The sequence below is a fragment of the Prionailurus bengalensis genome, chromosome A1, assembly GCF_016509475.1.
Source record: "Prionailurus bengalensis isolate Pbe53 chromosome A1, Fcat_Pben_1.1_paternal_pri, whole genome shotgun sequence".
Lineage (NCBI taxonomy): Eukaryota > Metazoa > Chordata > Mammalia > Carnivora > Felidae > Prionailurus > Prionailurus bengalensis.
The window spans coordinates 163,960,858-163,983,532 of NC_057343.1; the positions used below are offsets into that span (position 1 = coordinate 163,960,858).

General features: G+C 36.1%; 1 protein-coding gene across 1 annotated transcript in view; it reads right to left on the minus strand.

The window, feature by feature from the left end:
* SLCO4C1 (solute carrier organic anion transporter family member 4C1) overlaps positions 1-22,127 on the minus strand; it is a 77,899-nt gene extending 55,772 nt beyond the window's left edge. The window contains exons 1-2 of the mRNA XM_043594474.1: positions 21,585-22,127; positions 18,130-18,393 (exon numbers count right to left, since the gene is read on the minus strand). Of these exons, the coding sequence (XP_043450409.1) occupies positions 18,130-18,393; positions 21,585-21,930 (610 nt within the window). The 5' untranslated portion in view covers positions 21,931-22,127. The remainder of the gene's footprint in view (positions 1-18,129; positions 18,394-21,584) is intronic.
* Positions 22,128-22,675: the final 548 nt, after the last annotated feature.

Below are 22,675 nucleotides of genomic sequence, written 5' to 3' on the forward strand. Positions count from 1 at the left end.
ACTTTGAAGAGACACTGCAAATTGCACAGATGTATGGACTACTGAGAATATTCTTTCTAGAGAATACCAGCAGTCTACTGTGTATCAAGTGTCACAAACACTTCTAAATGACTTCAGAATACAGGTGGCCAGAGGCTACTGAGAACAATATAAGAATGGGTAAGAAATTTAAAAATGTCAGTGATCAAATTATGAATGTACAAATGAGAAACACTTTAGTTATGAATATGATAACTAACATATAGACCTTTCACTAAAATGAAATATATCCTAGGGGCACCTAGGTGGCTCAGTTGGTTAAGTGTTCAACTTTGGATTTTGGTTCAGATCATGATCTCACAGTTAACAGTTCATGAGATCTAGCCCCACGTCAGACTCCATACTGACAGCTCAGAGCCTGCTTGGGAATCTCTCTCTCTCTCTCTCTCTCTCTCTCTCTCTCTCTCTCTGCCCCTCCCCCACTTGTGCATGCATTCTCTCTCTCGAAATAAATAAACCTTTAAAAAATAAAATGAAATATATCCTAATTTGCTCAGATTATATTGCTCAAGAGGGAAAAAAAACGAAATAAATAAATATAGTTATGGTGCTTCTCAATACTCAAAGCTTTCACATACATTTCCTAACCTAACCTTTATAACTTTCTTTAATCATTTTATAAATGAGGAAACTGAAGCCCTAAGTCACATGCTATGCATAGTCAGGTTTTTCTAATATAACCTAGTACTCTGATTATAATCTTCTAATCCCCCGATGTATTCTCCATGATCTCTAAATTACAATTTAATAAGCTGAACCATCACCTAGAGAATTATAAAGCAATATTTCCCAAGTATATTTTATGGAACCCTAAGCTTCTGAGAATTTCCATGAACCAAAGGCTTCTATGGTCAAATCAGTGAAGGAAATATTCTATTATTACACCCTCCTCTTAGAGAGTACTAAGCATGCATTTATACATGATACGATAAAGTTTTTCACATGTCATATATTCAAGTTACTTTTTCTCCATTAATGTATAATATCTCACAGAATATGCTTAGAAAACACACTTTTGAAGAATGCTGGTTTCAAGTATCACAAAAGGGTCAAGTAAAACAAAAGAACCTTACGTAATTAAATTTTTTAATTTAACAATTGTATAGATAACTCACAGAGTTAGTTTTAGCAGTGATCACTTAATGACTCCTGTTGCCAAAATTTAGGATTTTGCCTTTCACCTTCTTTCTTACTACCCCTCTCCTTTGAAATGAACATCCAGAGTCACAAACGTAGAAACTGAGAAGATGACTCCAAATCTCAATTTTAACCTTCCAGTATCTCTTATGCTCTAGAACTGTATTTCTAATGCCAGATTTCTACCTCATGTGCCGAAAACAAAATTCATCACCATTCTCAAAAAACCACATTCTCTGCCTGACTTTCCAAAAACTGTTTACAACATCTATTTTCTAGTCAAGTTTAAAACATAAAAATCATTCAACATCATATTCGTTGCCTAAAACGACCACACCATATGCTTTTCAGCCTGAAACTATACCCATTGTTCAAGTCCAGTTCAAATTCCACTTATTATTAAAAGTTTTCCCGAGTTGGCCAAAGGAAACTCTTTTTCTTCATTTACTATCTTTCTTCATTCAGTGACAATGAACCCTGAAGTTTTAAGTTGCACCAGGTTCTTGCTTATCATGCCTTACTTATATTTGATCTTTATTTATGTTAACAGCAATAACAGTTATATTTACTGAATGGTCATCTTATGCAAGATCCTTCCCTATCATGTATTATCTAATCCCCAGAAACATCATATGGAAGAAGTACCGTTACTTTCCACATTTTACAGAAGAGAAAAATCAGGACTAGATTAACTACTTGCAAAATCTCTAAGACTTAAGAGCCTAACCTTTTAACAGATTTATCTCATGGTTAATAATGACATAAAGTACAATTAATTGGTTACATAAATAATTTGGGATATAAATTCAAAACATTTCTGTAAGGTTTCTATCAAAATAAAACAAAAGCAAAAACTTTTAATATAATTTCTTACAGTCAATCTACTTATCTTCTCTAAAATACAAACCCCTGAAAAATAGAATCCAACACACTATGAATCTAATAAGAATGACCACAAATGCATAAAACCTTCGTAAAACATTAGAAAATCCTATGTATAATCTTTACCAAGAAATCTGAAATGTCTTAAAATAAATATATTGACTTTAAATTGTACAAAATTCTGGGATGCCTGTGTGGCTCAGTCAGGTAAGCTTCCGACTTTGGCTCAGGTCATGATCTCATGGTTCACTGAGTTCGAGCCCACCTAGGGCTCTGGGCTGACAGTTCAGAGCCTGGAGCCTGCTTCGGATTCTGTCTTCCATGCTCTCTCTGCCCCTCCCCCACTCACACTCTGTCTCTCTCAAAATAAATACATATTTTAAAAATCTTTAAAAAATTATACAGAATTTGTATGGATCTATGATTCTGAATAAATTGAAATGGGAATCAAAAGTTTGCCTCTAAAATCAACCTATCTGAAAGGTTTTTTCTGGAGAATTTATGTCAAAACTCAATCAAAAACAATCAACACTTTTGTGTTGTTTCAACTATTCCAATATAGAGAAGAAAATATAAAACTTCCCAATTTGCTATAGAGTATTAGCACAACCTCATTTCAAACAACAGTCATTTGTAAGGAGGAACTTTAAATCAAAATATTTTTAAAAGACTAAAATTAGAAAATATGTATGGATATTTTTTATGTATCAGGTAACACTGCAGTAGAATACAGACAAAAGGAATAACTGAAGGAAATTTAACTTTTTTTATAGATATGGATTGTTTTATGGGGTTGATTCTTTACAAAGGAAGACTTAAGGGAACAAACAGGTATTAACACCACTAGGCAGTTACCAAAACACTGCAGAAAGTGCATCTTAAGTTAAGGCACATACCAACTTCTACACCAACTCTGGTGGGAAACACGCCAGGAAAAAAAACACTACAACCTCTTTCTTTCCAATATGTAAACTCCCACTGGCTAAACCCAACTAGAAGCCAGAGGGCAAAAGTGCTATAGTCCATGGGGCTTCTTCTCTTAAACAGGGTGATAAAATGAATGACAGATCTCAAAGGACAAATGATATGCACCACTGTCCATTCTTTTTTTTTTTTGGGGGGGGGGTTTCTTAGTATCCATTTTTATCTTTGTCCAGATGAAAAACTGTAACACAAGAAATCCACAAAAACCTACCAGCAATACATCATCCTAGGGTAATACCAAATCCAGTTATTCTCCCACCTCAAATCAACACTGAAATGTTGGTTATCACCAGTAGTCTTCACATAAGGTGTCAGAGAAAAACACGGGCAGTAGGATAATTAACAAGATCTATAGTACTTCGTTTTATAGCTGGTCAGAAAGCCTGAGATGACAAACATCCCTTCCTTTCCTGTCATCCAGGCTGTGTTCCCTTTACTTCCTTCCTGTAACTCAACAGGCCTGAGATACTACATAGCATCTACAAGTCTTCAGCTGTTTTATCTCTGTTTGCTTGCCATAGTTATCCTTTTAACAAGTACTATTAGGTATGAGAGTGTTAAGAGTCACCCAACTGAATTCTCTCAGTCCGAAATACATTTTCTTGGACACTGTATAGAAACAACCCAATTTCCCTTCCCCTTAGTAACTAGAAGCTATAGAAGCTATCATTTCTGCCAGTTCAGTGACCATTTTCTCTTCCTGTTGATTATTTAATATAAATAGATAAAAAATATAATTAGGGTACATTCTCAGCTTTAACTTTAAAGAAATAATGACTGTGTTGTCTGATAGAAGCATGAATCCTTTGGGGACTAGGACTCCACGAGTCCAAGGCAGAAAGCAAAAATTGCATAAATGGATTTTTACAGAAGAGGCACTAATCCTTTGCCACTCCTTAGGTCCTTACCCTATGTATTCTGGCTATAAAGGATCCAGCAAAACAGAGTGGTTTCTGCCTTATTCAACACATACACCATGTTCACTAGAGTAGAAAATTTTATTCTGCAAATTATAACATAATAGACATCATTCCAGTAAATCGGTGATTTCTGGGTTTAGGCTACACAGGAAGACACACTGGTGAGTTTCATGAGCAGGAGTTTGCTACCATACTTCTTTTGTTGCAAATAAGTTTCTTTGTCAGAAATGATGTTGTGTAGAATATAATAATAATGAATAAGGCATTTCATAAGTCGAACAATGTTGAGTGTCGATAGAAGCACTGAAGGGCAGTGAAAAGAAGTTCATATATAGAATATATAGTTACATCAGGCAGATAATTTGCAACAAGGAGAGATATATTTTAACCACTTCTGGGTATACTGGTTGCTCTGGGGAATATTGGCATATCGGTAGCTCTCAGGACTGAGCCCCACGGTTGGTAAATCAGGCAATCCATATGCAGTGGGGGTAGATAGACCAGTCTTGATGAGGGAAAGGCATGTTTTTGAATCCATGCTTATACCATGATGGGTACTTTCTACATGGGACAATTCCACAAGTCACTGAGTGACATTCACTCTACAGACCATCTTTGTTCCTGATTGAAAACCTCTTCCACAAAGGATACCCTTAAGTGAGCATTAACAAGTAACAAAAATATCTTTACATTCACATACACAGTAATAAAAACAAGTAGCATACAAATTTGAGATGCCTACCTATATGGTTACTTATGCTTTCCAAACCTACTTGTATCTACCATTTCATTTAATAACAAGTACTTCTTCACATGTCTAATTTTATGATTTGTTACAGTAGATAACACATACCTCATCATGGGGAGTTCAGGTCATAATCATGCTTATGTCTAACACGCCAGCATCTAGTAGCAACCCGAGTTTCTTTTTTTATTTTCAATGCTTATTTATTTTGAGAGACAGAGCGTGCACACCCGTGGACATGTGTACCCCTCCCCCCACACACACACACATGCGCATTGGGGAGGGGCAAAGAGAGGGAGAGAGAGAAGCCCAAGCAGGCTCCAGGCTGTCAGTGCAGAGCCCGATGCAGAGCTCAGTTTCATGAACCATGAAATCATGACCTGTGCCGAAACCATCAACTAAGCCACCGCCCAGGCACCCCAAGAGTTGCTTTTCAAATGGAGAACACTGTAAGCAGACAAAAGTGTGGTCTTACAACAAAAACCTAGAGGCCTCACTGTGGAGGCCTGTCAGAGGCTCCCTACATCCTCCCTGCCTGCTAAAAACGATACCTATACGTGCTGCAAGAACTTTACCCTGTTTAAGTTCCTAGTCAATTCTGGCAACCTTAGACATTACCTAATAAATACATTACATTAATGTATACAAATGAGGTAGGTGAGGTCTCCTAAATCCCAAAAAGTATACCAAGGGCTATTCAAGTGCAGAATGTACAAGGTGCAAAGTGGATACCACAACATGGTCCAGGCCCTACTGTCATGGTAAGCTGCTGATGTCTTTGTGGCTTTTCTCTAGCATACATATACTTTACTAAGGCTTCTAAAATATTTCAACTAACCAAGTCCAATTAGCTTAATACCATCAGTATGAAGTTCAGCATGACGTTCTATGGGATAGTATTATGATCACAGTACCTCCAGACCAGAGTTTCTCAACCTTGGCACTAGTGACATTTGGTGCTAGATAATTCCTCAATGTGGCAGGGGCTCTCCTCTAGGCTTTGTGGGATGTCTATCGGTGTCCCTGACCTCTACCCAGTGAGACCAGTAGCACCCACCAATTCAGTCATAACAATCAAAAATGTTTCTAGAAATAGAAAATTGGCCTCAATTCACAACCACTGCTCCAGATCACATTATACCAAAGAGCAAGATGACATATGTAGTAATCATATAAGAGAGTGGTGGTGTATTCTTGTTCCTCCACAGAAAAGCAAGCTATCTTGATTATCTGTGCAGTTGAAAAGTGAAAGAAAATATTTGCCACATCAAGAAATACATAGAAGATGTCAGGCTCTATGTTGATTTGCTCCAGAAAAGGTATCAAATCTGGAAATGTGGCTAGTAGTGTTACGTTTACTTTATGATTTAAAGTAATAAAAAATAAAATCAAAATAAAGTTATAATTAGTATTATGTTTACAGTGATCTAAAGTCATTTTCCATGACTTTCCCCTACATTTACACCAAATTCATAAAAAAAGTGAGAATGTGGTAGGAATCACCACACCTACAACTTTCAGATCTTTGATGGTATCACTAAACTTCTTAATTCCCTTAAGGAATAGTATTACTTCTGGTTTACTATCTCATTTAGGGGCTTCTAATTATTTCTTCCTACCGTAAGATCACTCAATCCACAGGTCAGATAATCAATGTGGGGATTCTACCAGTTAGTGTATCTATTACCTTTCTACATCCTAAGACTAGAGACAGTTACAGGATGAGGATCTCACTGTGAGAGCAGTTTTGGACCAAGTCTATCATTGGACCTCTATTAAGTCCCATTCTTAACAGTGGAGCATGGCACTATTCTAGAACTCCAGAGATCAGATCAGTTCAGAGCCATTACCTGATCACCTCCAGTGAGTATGAATACTGCCGTTCCCCTTCAACACTGGATAAGAGGCTTTAGGATGGGTTTAGGGAAAGAGCATCATATATATACTTCTGGCTTTGTTGTAAAACTCTTCAAAGAGATCTAGCCTCCCTCTCAATAATGAACTCTGTGTCTGTAAACTAGATCAGGTCTGGGAATTGGTAAAAGGGTTGTGAAGCCCTACAGTATTGACTCAGATTGGGTTTCTTCCCATGAGACTTAGAATTTTCCCACTTATATATGTCAACTCAGTCTCTGAAACTTGTAATGGGGATTGGAGCCAACCTTGCCTCTGAAAGTCAGCATATCCCCTTAGCTTCTATCTCTCTAGGATCTGGATGGGCAAATGAAGAATATCCAGTACAACTTATAAACTACAGGTCTTTCTATATTTGTAAAAAGCAAGGGTTACAATAAGAATATAAGATTCAATTAAATTTCATGGCAAAAACCCTGGGTGTTAATTCAATTTATTAAACACTGACAGAGTAGGTAATATTTTAGCTACTGAAAAAGATGAATTATGATCCCTGCATTCTCCCCAGAATTCAGTCTAATGTAGTAACAGTGGTAATTAATACTATAAAAATTAAAGCCTGACAAATACAAAATTTATATGCTCGAAATATTATAGTAATAAAAATAGACAAAAGAAAATTAAGCATAAATGCCAAAAAATGAACAGGAAATATCAGAATTTAACAAATTAATATGAAGAATGGATAGAAATCATAGATTAAAGATAGCAATAAGTGAAATTTAAGTGAAAGTAAATAACATTAGGACTGGAGAATATACTTCAGTTTGAAGTAACCAGAATTCTGTCACAAAGATTGTATCCTGAAAAATGTCATATTTATCAAAAACAAAAGACCAATATGTCCTCTTCTTAATACCACTGAGTCAATTTTAAAAATTCAGGCAAAAGGTAAAATAGTTTTTATTATAGCAACTTATTAACTGCTTTTATAAAATTGAAATTGTAAACATGACCAGATTGATGAGAAAATGGAGATAATAGGAAATACAATCTCTGAAAAGAAAATGGCATGGCTATAGATAATTTTTCAATAAAGAAATGTTTTTCACATTATGCCCAAGGGCCCCATGAACAATTTAGTTCTATTCAAGATCCTTAGAATTATTGCAAGAAAGAAATACAGCAAGTTTGTTTATTCATTAACTTTCTGAAACAGTTCCTTCCTCCCTTCTTCCCTTTCATGTGGCAGGCTCTCTTGTGCATTATAGGATGTCCCTTTCCTTATTCAACAAATATCTGCTGTCTACCGTATGCCAAATGATATGCTGAACAATGGTGCAAGCTTGTGCTGAAACTCTTTTTAAGTAACATAATTTAATATCCTACAGAGCTTTACGGGACATTGCCTTTCTGCCTCTTCCAATAACCCACATAACTGACAGTAATGACATTGTGGGTGGCCAGTGGATATCTGCCAAGTATTTTGGATGGACTGAAAGGGAACAGTAAGATTAGAACTTTAGAGTTGGAAGAGACAACTGCTTCGCATTCAAATCGTATAAAAGGTAAAATTCAGAAGGCCTTTGTGAGCAACAAAGATCAATTAAAACAGACTGTGACATGGATAAAAACAAGGCTCTGGCCCCATTGTTGATATCATTAAATGGATTAATGTGGCACAAGGAAATACTTTTAATTGGAAAATACAGCCTACATAAAAGTACCTAAGGGTATGACTCTCCCATTAGTCTGACAGGCTTACTTAAGTCCAGAGAGAGGCTTGAGTTTAAGAAAGATACACTCTATAACAAAACTAAAACTGTGGTTATTGGCACATATACCTGAATCAATTAGACAAGAAACTAGTTTGAAACCATTACGTCGTACCAAATGAACCACCAGCCCCTTCTCAGAGAGATTATGACTGAATGAGTATTAAAATGACCCTTAGTCCCAAATTTTATAGGTAAGAAACCGGATGACACAGATTCTAACCACCCAAGGAGTATATTCTCCATTTGCCACCTTCAAATATAGCCAAAGATGAGAAAAATGACCAAGAGAGAACACTGAGCCCCTCCAAAGAAGCAGGTTTACTCAAGGAACAAGCATAACATCTTCCCAATGGGATTTTAGGATTTCTCTGAACTAATGACATCTATGTATTTTCCCCTTTCCAACCAGTAATGATTACTGTGACAAATACATTTCTTACATGTTTGGGGTATTAAAGGGGGGGGGGGAAACAGACACAGCTAATGCTAATGGGAATATAAAGAGTCAAAATTCAAAATGTGTCACAGATTTAAATGGAAAATGGAAAACTATAACACTTTTTGAAATAAAAAAAGTAGATAATCTTTAGGATCTAGGACTAGGCAAAGAATTCTTAAACTTGACAACAGAAACATAGAAAGAAAAACTGACAAACTAAACATCAAAATTAAAAACTTTTGTTCTTGTGAAGAACCCTGTTAAAAGTAGGAAAAGACAAACTATACATTGGATGAAAATATTTGCAAATCACCTATCTGACAAAGACCTATGACTTAGGATACATAAGTAACTTTTAAAATTTAACAGTAAAATATAAACAATCCAGTTAGAAAATAGGCAAAAACATAAACAGACATTACACTAAAGATAAGTAGATGGCAAAGGAGCACAAGCAAAGATGCCCAATATCATTAGCCATTAGGAAAATGCAAGTTAAGGCCACAGTGAGATTTTATTGCAACCTATCAGAATGGCTAAAATAAAAAATAATACAGCACCAAATGATGGCAAGGATGAGATCACTCATACGTTGCTGATGGGCTATAAAATGGTACAGTCACTCTGGAAAACAGTTTAACAGTTCTCAAAAAAATAAATAAATAAATAAAATGACATAGAACTACCACATGACCCAACTGTTTCATTCCTGGGCATCCATCCCAGAGAAATGAGAACTATGTTCACACAAAAATACGTACAAATGTTCACTTTATTTGTCAGAGTCAAAGAACAGATGAACTCAGATGATCTTTAGTAGGTGAATGGTTAAACAAACCATGCATGGTACATTCATACCCTGAAATACTTAGTAATCAGCAATAAAAGGAATTAACAATTGACAAACACAACCCAGATGAGTTTTTAGAGAATTATTCTGAGTGCAAAAAGCTAATTCCAAAATGCTAAATTCTGTAAAATGATCAAACGGTAGTAAAATCTTTAAACAAAAATATGTAATCAGGGGGCACATGGGTGGCTCAGTAGGTTAAGTGTCTGACTCTTAGTTGGGGCTCAGGTCATGATCTCATGGTTCATTAGATCAAGCTCCACGGCAGGGTCTGCAGTGCTGAGCCTGCTTAAGATTCTTTCTCTCTCTGCCCCTCCCCTATTCATATATACACATGCACTCTCTTTCAAAATAAATAAACAAAAAAACAACCATTAAAAAGACAGTTATCATGATGTAGTTTATAATATGAAAAATTTTCAAATATAAATATTCAACTCTATGAGAATGGTTAAAATTTAAAATGGAATGTTACATAAGAATAAGAATGCTCAAAGGTTTCAAACTATACACAGTATTATATTAACTCTTCAAGAAATAGGCACACTAAAACATTAACTAACATAGTCCCAAAGTTGTTTCCCTTGAGAAAAAAAAAATAAAGAATTGGGTTTTTTTCTCTATTTCTTAGTATTATCCAAATTATCTGCAGTGACCAACAGAACTTCTCTAACCAGAAAAATATGCTAATAAAAAAAAAGAGGACTGATTAATAAGTTATCTATGAAATGAATATAAAAAGATAAATACTCTGCAACTATTTTTAATATATAATAACTAATATATATTCTTAAAGAAAAAGTAGATATCTATAAATTCAAAATGTTTCCTTAAAATGTACATTTGAATGCATATGGGTAAATGTGATGTAAGATGTACGAATATTAAGTGTGTGGATGTGGTTTATGCATGAGTGTGTGTTAATGACAGTGTAATGTAAATGTGTGTATTATGTGTGAATGTGAATACATGTATAAATGTATATATATTAAAAAGGCGAAACAATATTAACAGTGGGTAATCTAGGTTCTGGTATGAAAAATTTTTTATTTCCTTCCTTTTTTGTTCCATTTATTCCATTTTTTCCTTTTATTCCATTTCTTTTTGCTTTTGTTTTTGTTTTGATCTTCTGAATGGCTTGCCAAGGATGCATGATGTTTAAAATTAGATAAAAATTAAAGATATTTAAAAGGGGTATTTCGACTATTTAAAAGCTAGTATTTTGGTATACTATTTTGAGTGAATCCAATTAAGATGAGCTACACCAAATAAATATATTTTCTTATCTCCTAAGAATATAATCCTGGACACTTGTCTAATTAAAACCCTCTCTAATACATGATTTTGGAGTTATTAAGCCAGACTTTGGATATACATCAATATCAAGTGACACCAACAACAACAACAAAAAAAAATAGCTACCGTATTGAAAGATTTTTACTTGTTCATAGGATTTTGTATCTACCATTGCCAATAACTAAACAAACCAAGATAGGTAGTTTTTTATATTAATATAGCTGTTACTTAATTAAGATGAACATCATTATTATTCATTGATACTAGTTAACGAGCACTTACCATGCACCAGGCACTGCCTATCACTGTATGTTTATAGTCTCCTATGAGGTAGGGGTTACTGTCATCACCAGGATTTATAATAAAGCTTATAGTATAGGGCCACATAGTGTTCAAGGAAAAATTTAAACTCTGTTTTGTCTGACCCTAATATTCTTGCTGTACTGCATACTTTCACTCATGTGTTAATAATATTAAAATAAAAGGGAAAAGATACTTTAAAACACACATTGGCTAATTTGTTCATTTTTAGTAACAGTGACTTAGAAAATAGAATTTCCTCATTTCTTTGTTGCCACAAACCACATTTTTACCAACCTGAGGAAGCTACAAAAAGCATTGCTTAACTTTTGCCTCCCATACATTATACTGGTTAGTTACAACTATGCCTATGGTCAACTTGAATACCTTATCAGAGCATTTCCTTTTATTTTATACATGAAGACAAATAAGGGTAATCACTACTAATAGTCTATCAAAAAGCAATCCCTACATTTTAGAATCACCTTGGAAGCATGGTAGCTACATAGGGACATCAGCAGTTCAGCAACTAATTAAGGCAAAACCAAAAGTAGAATATCAAAGCATTTTGTTACTATTTCTGAATATGCTTCTCATTTTAGCTTCCTTTTTCACACTGCAAATTTTTCAGATCCCAAATCTTACCCATAAAGATCATCTATGCTTTGCTTCTGATAACACAATTCTTCCCATTTCAGTGGCCAAAGAAAGAGAAAATAACCCATTACTTTTAGGCCAAGTTTATGGCAAATGTGAGCAGAGAATCCCAAACTGCCTATCTGACATTATTCTTACTGCCTTCTGTGGAAGGGCATGTCATTAGATTTTAATATGCCTCCATTGAAAGGATCGTTTATTCATTAACGCAAGTGACAACTCAACAAACCCTTCTTGAACACCTACAATGTATATCACATGCTGTTCTAGTGCTGGCAATAATGAATTTTATAAATTCAACCATGGCTTTCAAAATGACTTAAGACAGCACAGAACAGATTTTCCTAAAGCCTGTTCACCAAAACACTTACCTGGAGAAAACATAAAATGAACAGAAGCACAGTAAACAGGGCAAACATAACAATGGTCAATAAGTTCAGAACTGCATATATCACGTGCCCTAACTAAAGATTCACAAAATGCATTAACTCTTTAATGATGCAACAGAGATACTCCTTAAGTTTCATTTCCCAACTCATTGAACCATGGAAAGTATTTTTAATATATTCTTAACATCTTCAGAAACTGCTCTGCAGATCATACTTTAGGAAATGCTGGGACATTATATTCTTTTGCTCAAAGGCATGGATTTTAAAATATCTATCTATCTACAAATTATAGCTGTGAGCAGGCAGAACTGAGTTTGTTGCTAACACCTCATTGACACATGCATTCCTACTTAATTTTCTCTGTTGGTTTCCTCTATTTCAGAAACTTGGTCATTTGAATTTCAACCAAACTGGATACCTTAAAGGATCTAGTATTTCATGATGGATGTGAAACTTCTATTTCAAAGGAATTTATAAAGCAATAATACTGAAACGAAAAGAAACCTCTGTGCCCACACAGCTTTACAGAATAATTAAGCATCAAGATGGACATACGTTTCCCCAAATGGACTGATAAAATAACATGAGTAATTTTAAAATACATAAATTCCTGAGTCCTACCCAGACTTGCTAAATCAGGATCTTCAAGAGGCATTAAATAACAGTAGCAAGCATCCAAGGTAACTCATATAATCTAGGAAGTTTGGGGAAGCCCGAAGTGCCTTGTATGTGAAAAATTGTGGTGGTTTCAGCTGGAGCACTGACTATCCTAAAAGTTAGTTCTAGCTCTTCTATTGTGTGTATTAAATTTTAAAATCTTTGAATCATCTGCTTTATTATATCATTACATTTTCTAAGATATCATCTTTCCTTTTTTAATTTCTGTTATAACAAAATTGAAATATAAGAAAAATAAAACTGATTTGTATAAGGAAGAAGGAATATCAAGAAAGAAGAACACTCAGAGACCAAGCAAAATTAAAGCATACTGTATTAAATTAGTGGTGGTAAAACTGTAAGATTCTTGGCCCTATGTCTTCTCCAATCTCGTCAAGTATTTCATGTTTAAAACAAATCCTTATGAACACAAGATAAGACAAACAGTAACTAAAATTAAATCACACTGAGTCCCACGCTAGTCATTTTCCTAGTTCAACATTTTAAAGTCACCTTGCATAACTAACGTTCTTTTGTACAGAATTCTTCCTAAAATACCAATCTAAAACATTAGAAATTTAATGCTATAATAAATGGAAAGTGTTGAGAGCTACCTTTTTCTGAGAGAAAGGAATGGAAAAGAGAAACATGAAAATAATATAACTTAGGAAAAATTATCCAACTATGGGTCAGTAAAGAAAAGCTTTACTGGGTTTAGTAATTACTTCTCTACAGTTTCTAAGCATTTACTAATGACTCCCTCCCAAAGGCTCAAAGAGACAAAGAGATTATTTTGCTTAACACCACTGAATTAACACTCATCAGTAAGGAATTAAAAAATGCCTGGATGAAAACAAAATATTATGTTTATTTATTACATTTTTAAATATTTGAAAGTTATATTGAAATACGTCATAACAAGTTAAAATATATAAAAAGTGAGTGTCAAATATTATGTACTTAAGAATATTTTATGACACTATTCTATTTTCAGGTTAACATATATAAAAATTAGGCCCGAGAAGCATTTCTCTTAATTTTAATTCTTCCCTTTTTTTGTATCCAGTAACAACCAAAACTTCCCTTTCATAAATGTTATTATCTCTGAAGTCAGATAATTGCTTAGGTTTTCATAAAAGCTTCCCTTAAAACAATACTTTCCCAAACCTACTTAAATTTATTTTTTACAAGCTGTTTTCAAACACACTATTCTACCATTTGCTAACCCTCACCTTCTTTTGTGTTTTCCTCACACCTGTGGAAATTGTACATGTTTATCATATTTCTCACATTTTGTCTTCTTCTACTTACAAACTATATTATGTTACCTTAATCTCCTCTTACAGGGATGATCTCATTCAAAGGGAGCCCCGACTTGCTCTCAAGTTCAAAAAACAGCAACAACAAAAAAGCACACAAAGGAATATGCTAATTCTCTCAATGTTATATTACCTAAGAAAATTATACATTCCTTGGTTTCTAATTTATTTACAGAAAGTTTTCAACTCTTTTATATCCTTTTCCCACTTAAATCTCCTTTTCTTCTACACTCTCCTTAGACTTGGACAAATAATTCCGATTTTTGGTTATGGAATCCAAAATTTGCAAAACTGGTATAATTCACTTGAACAGACAAGTTATTATGTTTTTAAGAAAGTAAAGATCATTATAACGGGCTATTTGAAACTGGGGAAGAAATGGTTTAAATTCATAAAGATAATTCTGTAATATGTAAACACTTAAAAAATAAACTCAACAAAATATTTAAATTATCCAATATAGTTAATAAACCCACTATGAGAAATAAAAAATTGAAAAACATTAAACAACGCATGAAAAATATTAGTTTTAGTTATTATTGATCTACCTACGAAATCACTATGAAGTCATTTCACCTCATGTCCTAAGGTTCTACAATGTGAAAGAAGGAATTTATGATTTCTAACATTCCTTTTGTTTCTAAATGCCTGGGTTCCTTTAGATATGTCATGCGATTTCAGTCCTGAGTTTTGTATCTGTTTTATTGCAAACACCTACACATACACACAAATATACCACAAAGAAATCCCTATTAAAGAAAACCTTCAAGGGAAAAACAATGCAAAAATTCACTAGGCATTTTTGTATACTGATTGTGGGGGAGTAACTGATATACCCCTTCCTAAAAGTCAATGTGGCATTATCTATCAGAAATTAGAATAAGGAAGCCCTTTAAACTCAATATTTATACTTCTAAGAATGGAGACTAAGGAGTAACTCACACACTTATATACCCATGTATGCTCAAACATATATACGGCAACACTGGATATATAATATGCAGTAAACACTTAAGACTAAACCTGATTTCTTGATTTCCACGCCTAATTCTGTTCTTCTACATTCTAGTCAATAGCCCCAGTTGTTCAAGCCTAATATTATGAGTCATTATTCATTCCTCTTTCATAATTAATCTACCAAAAAAATCTTCTCTTTTTCCTTGAAAATCTATGGAAAACCAGTCACTTCTCTAGATCTCTACTGCTACCAACCCAGTCCAACCACCTTTCTCTCTCACCTGGACTAGTTGGGGAAAAAAAAAAACTAACTCTTGGGTGATTTTCTACCATTTACTCCCCATCCTTCAGAACAAGAGAAGCCAAAATTATCATTTCAAAATGTAAGATGATGCACATCCCTATGAAAAACTTTCTCATGACTACCCACTGCACTTAAAGGAAAATTGAAATGCTTCATGTTGGTGTCTAACTGCCTCTCCAAGTTCATCACATGCGACATTTTCCATTGCTTTGATCATGCTGGCCAAAGTGATATTTCCTAAAACCTACCAAGCTCTTTCCTGCTCCAAGGCCCTTAACCATGTTCTTCTCCAGTCTGGAAAGCATCTTTCAAGGCCGGTTCCTTGTTATCCAGCTGTTATTATAACAGCTTTCCTTTGCCCTTTTATACACTATTACTTCATATTATTTGTTCCTTCATACACTCACCTTAATCTTCAATTATCTTGTTTATTTATCAGCTTTGTATTTCTTCCCACTACTACATAAAACCCTGATGGCATGAAACTGTTTCAATGCTATTATCTCAGCACTATGTACAGTCCATATCAATAAATATTTATTGAATGAATGACAGAAGATAAGAGCAGCCTGAGTTTTTGTTTTCATTTGCCAATGATAAGCTATTATTTAAATTATGAATCTTAGTTTACACTAAAAACTTCACACAACAGCCAATTCCTCTATCTAATCTACTTCAATTAAAAGAATAAAAAACATCAATAAGACATATCAGAAATAACTTGGTGAAAATTTGCATAGTACACTATAACAAACTAAAAGTTTGTGATCTGGCAATAGCAATCCTCTTGGCTTCATCTCTGCTGCCCACCCACACACACACCTTAACTTGTGGCCATTTCCCATTGAGAAATATAACTTGGTCAGATTAACTGCAATTCAAAGTGTGTATGGCAAGGGATGAAGCTAAGAAGACTGCTGAGGACAGATCAGGCTTCTGTACTGGAACAGGTGTTATGTTTTAGTTTAGAGAGTCAGATATTTTATCAAAGTTCATATAGTTTAAGAACAAGTAGGGCATCTGATCAACTGGAAGAATGAGGGATTTGATTCAGTACAAAGTTTCTCAAGTAAATTCTATACACACAATAATATTTTTACTATCATAAAGTCAGTACCATGTTTCTTTTGTGACTACAATTAAGATTTTACCTTACTGTTAAGATTTCAATTATTTTTATTAAAGCCTAGTGTATACATTGTTCCTAAAACTACCCCCAGTGAAATTATGTGAAATTGGCCTTACACAATCTTTTCCATTCTTAGATAATGTACTAGAATCTATATAAGTGATCTTTCCACTGATAACATGTTCTCCTTATCTCATTTATTCCAAACTCTACCATGCTTTAAAAACATGGTCTTTGGTCCTATATGCTTGCGTATTCTATTTTTATTTCCAAATGAAGTCTGCTAACCTAATTAGTACACTCCTAAAACCATGCTACATAATATGTACTTAATTGTTAAAAATATTTTCCTATTTGTTATCATTCTATAATTAGGAATTTGGTCTTAGGAAATGTCAACACTTTAATATTAATTTTCAATATTAACATTTCACAAATGTAACAACTTTAACTTTTTAAAAATAATGCCTGTATCGCAGCAGTCCCCAATTCTCCTTTCTTCTTACTCTAAGGCTTTTCTTCACTTATTAACTCCTGAAAGCTAATTTTATAGCCTCTTCTTCTCAATACTTACTATTAAAAGTCCCTGGAAGGACAAAAATATGTTAAGGTCTTCATCAGCACATCCCTCTGGCTCTATCATAATTGTTTTTCCACTAAAACTAAATCTTTGGGGAGCACCTAGGTGGCTCAGTCAGTTAACCAGCCAACTTCAACTCAGGTCATGATCTCATGGTTAAGTTCAAGTGCCTTGTCAGGCTCTGGACTGACAGCTTGGAGCCTGCTTTGGATTCTCTGTCTCCCTCTCTATCCCTCCCACACATGTGCTATTTCTCTCTCAAAAATAAATATAAATAAACATTTAAAAGAAAACCGATTCTTTGGAGGAAAAAAGAGGTAGAAATACAATAATATTTCCTTTTGAGCCTTTCAATAATGTACTCTTTCATCTAACTGGAGCAACACATTAGGTAAGTCATGAAGTTCTGTGTCTCTAAACTACAGTCATAGATATACAGCTAGCTTCAGTTCTTAGGAAAAGCTTCAGTTCTCCTATAAATTTCACCTCTCTTTACCTCAAGAATCAGGAATCAACATGTCCAGGGTGCAGAGCTATAATCACAGAAATGAAACCAAAAACGGGAAAACTATAGATCTTAGAACCCCAATGAGACTACAAGTGCACAGGAAAATTAATCACTGCTTTTTGAGCAGGACTGTGTGTAATATGGGGAATGCATATCAGATGATTAACAACTTTAATAACTACTGAAGGGATGAATGATGCAATCTATTTCTGCAATCTCCTACTTCACACAATTCACATCAAAACAAAACAGTAAGCAGTAGAGGAGACTAATCCTTTATCATACTTACCTGTACAAGTAAGTTGCAAGATAGAAGTAAAGGCCTTGTTTTACAGTACTTCTTAAGTTAAAACATAAATAAATAAATAAACAAACAAACAAATAAATAACACAACAGAAACTTACCTTCAAATAGGGACCCCAATTGGTATTTTCCACTAAAAAATTTTGGCAGTGAAAATACAAGTGCTCCCAGTCCTATCATAAAGGATGCAAATGCAAGCCACCTTGGTTTGTGTCCTCTTTCACCAAAGAATGACACAAATAAAGACAACACACAGAATGAGATATCATAGCTTGATGATATCAGGCCCGTCAGGGAACTCTTCATTTCATAGCGCTTCTCAATAGTGGAAATGCTAATATTTATGAGGCCATTTACTACAACACCTAAAAGAAAGAAAAGAAGATTTATGTGCATGATTTGTATTAACTTTACCACACAGATTATGATTGTCAACAAAATGTACTAAAGTTTGATTGTGACTAAAGTGTTGCTGTTCATTTATTTTGATTTTTTTTTTAATGTACCAATTTCAAAAGTCTCAAAGTTAGCAACTCAAACGTACTTCCTTACAAATGAGTTTGCTTTTAAATAGTATACTCGTGAATTTTCAGGTGTTAAATAAAATTGATGCTTACCACATACAAAATGTAGCTGACTTCATTTTTCTTTATATGACAAATAAAAAGTCAGACTGGTAAATTCTCATGAAGCCAGTTTGCTACAGAGATTCCAAGAGTACCATACTCTCACGGACTTCATTCAGGAAAGTATAAAAAAATTACAGGTGACTCCAGAGGTCATTAAAGTAATGCTCAATTGCTTCCAAGGTCGTTCAATTATTAGACATATTTATATATAACTAGAGTTCCTTGCCTTAGTCTTAAGAAAGGTGAAATTGAGCTCTCAAACCTCCTTTCTTCTAACACTTTTATAGACCTTAACGTTACCATTTAAAAGGTCCTAGAGCAAAACTAAACACACAGCAAGAGTGTTTTCAACAATGGCATTCTAAGTCATATGCAAAGTAAGCAAACAAAAAAAGCACACTCGCTCTGCTTATTACAAGTCTGATGGAAAAATATAAGGTAATCAAGGAAAACTGGAAATCCAATTTTGACTGACTTAACAAAAAAGTCTTGTCCAGATACAGATTAAATTTACAATTTAAACATTAATATAAATTGAAAATAAAAAACATCTGATCAAATTACAAAGTTTGAAACTAGATAACCCCTTTTACTTAAGAGGATACCATGAACTGTTTTCATTTGTTAATTAACAGAGTATACACAAGCCATGATTTCTACAGTTTCTTTAAATTTTGCTTAAGACTGTAACTGGAAATGTGTTGCAATACAGTTGATATAACAAGCTTTAAAAGTCCTACCATTAAACTCATTTTACTTTTATGCCAGCTTAGTAAGTCAAAAACCAATTTACAATTCTTAAAATTTCAAGGTAAAGTGGACATGCTTATAAGGAATCTGAGAATATGAAAATTTCCCTAACCAAAAATCAACTCCTCCCCAACACCCCCCCTTCCAAAAAAAAAAAATCAACTTCCCAGCACACTTACCATACTGATTAAAAGTCACTCGTTAAAACTCATTGCCTTTATGGTAAAACTTCTCTGAAAAAGTACATTTGTAAACTCTTGTAGAGGCACAGCACTTTAAGCCTATTAATCCCACTCTGAATTCTATGCTACACAAGTTCTAAGAACACTGCTTTAAAAAAAGAAATTCCCAGAAATATTGCATAGTGTATCTCTCTATTGTATATACATGAAGATAGGAAGCACATTAGGTGATTAAGTGCTATGAGAAGTCCTGTTTATGATTGAGAAATTCTGGGTTAAGTCAACTAACCTGACAAGTTTGGACTTTTATGGTTTTGGGTTTTTTTTCCCCAAGCACTTCTTAATATACCATGTAAATGGTCCTCCCAAGGATCATGTCTGAGAAACATGGTAATAACTCAAACTCAATGGCAATAATTCAAATTTAAACTGAAAAAAGAATTTATTGGATCACCTTCATCTAGGATTATGCTTCTTAAATTGGGGACCTCTGGGTAGATGTAGCTCTAAGCCAAAACTGACACATGTTTCTAAGAGTGCCAATAATATCTGATAACGATTTTAAACAATATTTTATAATAGATGCATGTTTTCTGGAATAAATGATGTATTCTGGAATATAGACATTTCAGCCTATGTTTTAAGATAAAGCAAGAAATTTTACTTGTGTCCAACTTCTTTGAACTTTGCATTCCTTTGGCACTGAAGTGCGTCAACAGAGATTTTGGACGACTAAGATCAAGACACTGAGAGAAGGTGAACTAATGAGAAAAGCAGAAACCAAAATAACTTTTTAGCGCAAAACAACCTTTGACAGAAGAGCTGCAGTTGACTTGCAATCAAGGTATACTCACTTAACACCTAACATGAGCAAAGCAAGGGGCAAGGAGCTCCTTTCAGACAGGGGAGTGGGAACAAGAATAGGAAGATGATATTTAGATTTACTCTTCGGTTAATCTTAAAAAAAAAAAAAAAGAGCAATTTCCAACCCCCCCCCCCAAAAAAAAATTTTTCCTTGGATTGCATTTCTTCCAATCACCCTTGGATGGCCTCTTTACAAATACTGTGAAACTAGGACTCAGGTGACCCAAATATACCTACATACAGTACCACCAAATTCTAACTAGCCTTCAGCATTTCCTTCCTCTACCTTAAGGCCCACCTCTCTTCAACGTGTGGGTCACATTGGCGTAACTTCCCGTTTCTTACACCCCCGTGCCCCCCGCATTCCATGTTGCGGCCGCTTTTACCTTCTGCAATCTTTCTTTCCTGGGAGCCATTCTTCCTCTACTCTCCCACTCACTCCTCCAAACCAGGCTTGCCCTGCAAACTCCTAAGGGTATAAACCTGGACTTTATCAGGTAACTCCCAAGAGAAACTGAAAGAGATCCTTAAGCAAAACAGATACTGCACAACTCTTTTATTTCGAAAGCCTCGCCCTTCAACACCGCCTCGAGCGTTTGCTAGCATTCACCTGTGCCTACGTACGGCTCAAACTCAATATCCTCAACAAAACATGAATGCTGCTGTCTAACCTATTCAAGCAAGCTTCTCCTTTGAGAACTACCCTACCCTCATCTAAAAGTTAATCCTTCCCTTGCAGAAACAATGTAAAACAAAACAAAGCAAAACAAAACAAAAACCTCCTTTTAACGAGGGCTTTAGGAAAATAGATGCTTTTGTGGTATAGAATGGATTCCCCGAAGGGCAAACCGTTCCCAAAGGTTCCAGTCATTTCCACCCTCCCTAAACGAATCGAATGGACTCAAATGAGGTTAAACGCGAAAGATAAAGAGCCCTTAGGGCAGTTTCAAAAGTTGCTACAAAGGAAAAGCTAAAATGCGGAGGCCCGGCCCTGCTGACGCCTGTGGGACGCTTCAGGACCCCGGGCCGGGGCAGGCACTGCGAGTCAACTGAGCGGAGCGCGCGCGCCTGCCAGGTCCCTCCGCGCCCCGCGCGGGGCCAATGCCCTCTCCAGCCGGCGCTGGACTTTACCTTGCGTGAGGGCCAAGAGGCAATAGAAAAGCAGAAAGCCCTGGGGTGTGTTGCAGGGCTGGAGGCACTGCGGTTGCAAGTTCCCACACCCGCAGGGTCCCTCCTCAAACTCGGGCGGCGACTCTGGCCTGGACAGCTCTTGGGAAGCAGAGGGAGCCGCTGAAGGCTGGGGTGCCTCCGGTGACGTCTGGGGCTCCGGGGGCTCCTGTGGCTTCGAATTCGGTCCCTGGGATTTGATGGCCAAGTCAGAGACTTCGACGTGAGAGGGCGATGCAAACAAACGGTGCGGGGTGTCCGGGCTGGAGGCGACGAAAGCCGGGTTCTCGATGCCTTTGCTGCCCTTCATGGTCAGGATGGGTTCTCCCAACTCCAGCGCGTCGGAGCGGCACAAAAACCCGGTTCCCCTTTGGAACCTCCCCTGCGCAGGTGGCAGCGCCCCCGTGCGGAAGACTTCCCGCCTCCGTGCAGGAGCTCTCTCGGCGCTGCCGCCGCCGTCGCCGCCACCGCCGCCGCCGCCGGGACCTACCTCCTCGAGCTCGCAGTCGCCTGGAGCAAAGGGCGCGGGCGCCTGGCCGGCAGCTGTGTGATTCGCGCCAGGCCGCGCCTCACCTGTTGCCGCCCGGGCCAACCGGAATGCGAGGCGTGTGCGTGCGGCCAGGACGCCGCCAGGTGACCCGGCGAGGCCCTTCAGCCGGCCTGGCTGCTTCCCAGAGCCCGGGGACTGGGAACTAACCAGAGCTTGTGAGAGTCTGGTGGCCGTAAAGCTCCCCCTGGGTGCTGACAGGAAAGCTGTAAACAGTTGCGTCAGGAGATCGTTCCAGAAAATATCCTGCGTTTTATTTCCTTTACTAGGTTCGACTTCCAAGAATCAAGCAGCCATAAGTACAAGACTTTGGATTTTGAGCATCTTGGTGACACTTTTACCTCTCATCTGCCCTAGAAACAGAAATCCCCACCAGCCACCTCCCCATTAAGACCTGACCGCCATGAACGTCACAACATAACCACCTTTTTGGTTTGACTTCCCCAAAACTGAAGATAACAGAAATTAGGAAACTTTAAAAACCTATATATGGTATTCTTTCTGCTGT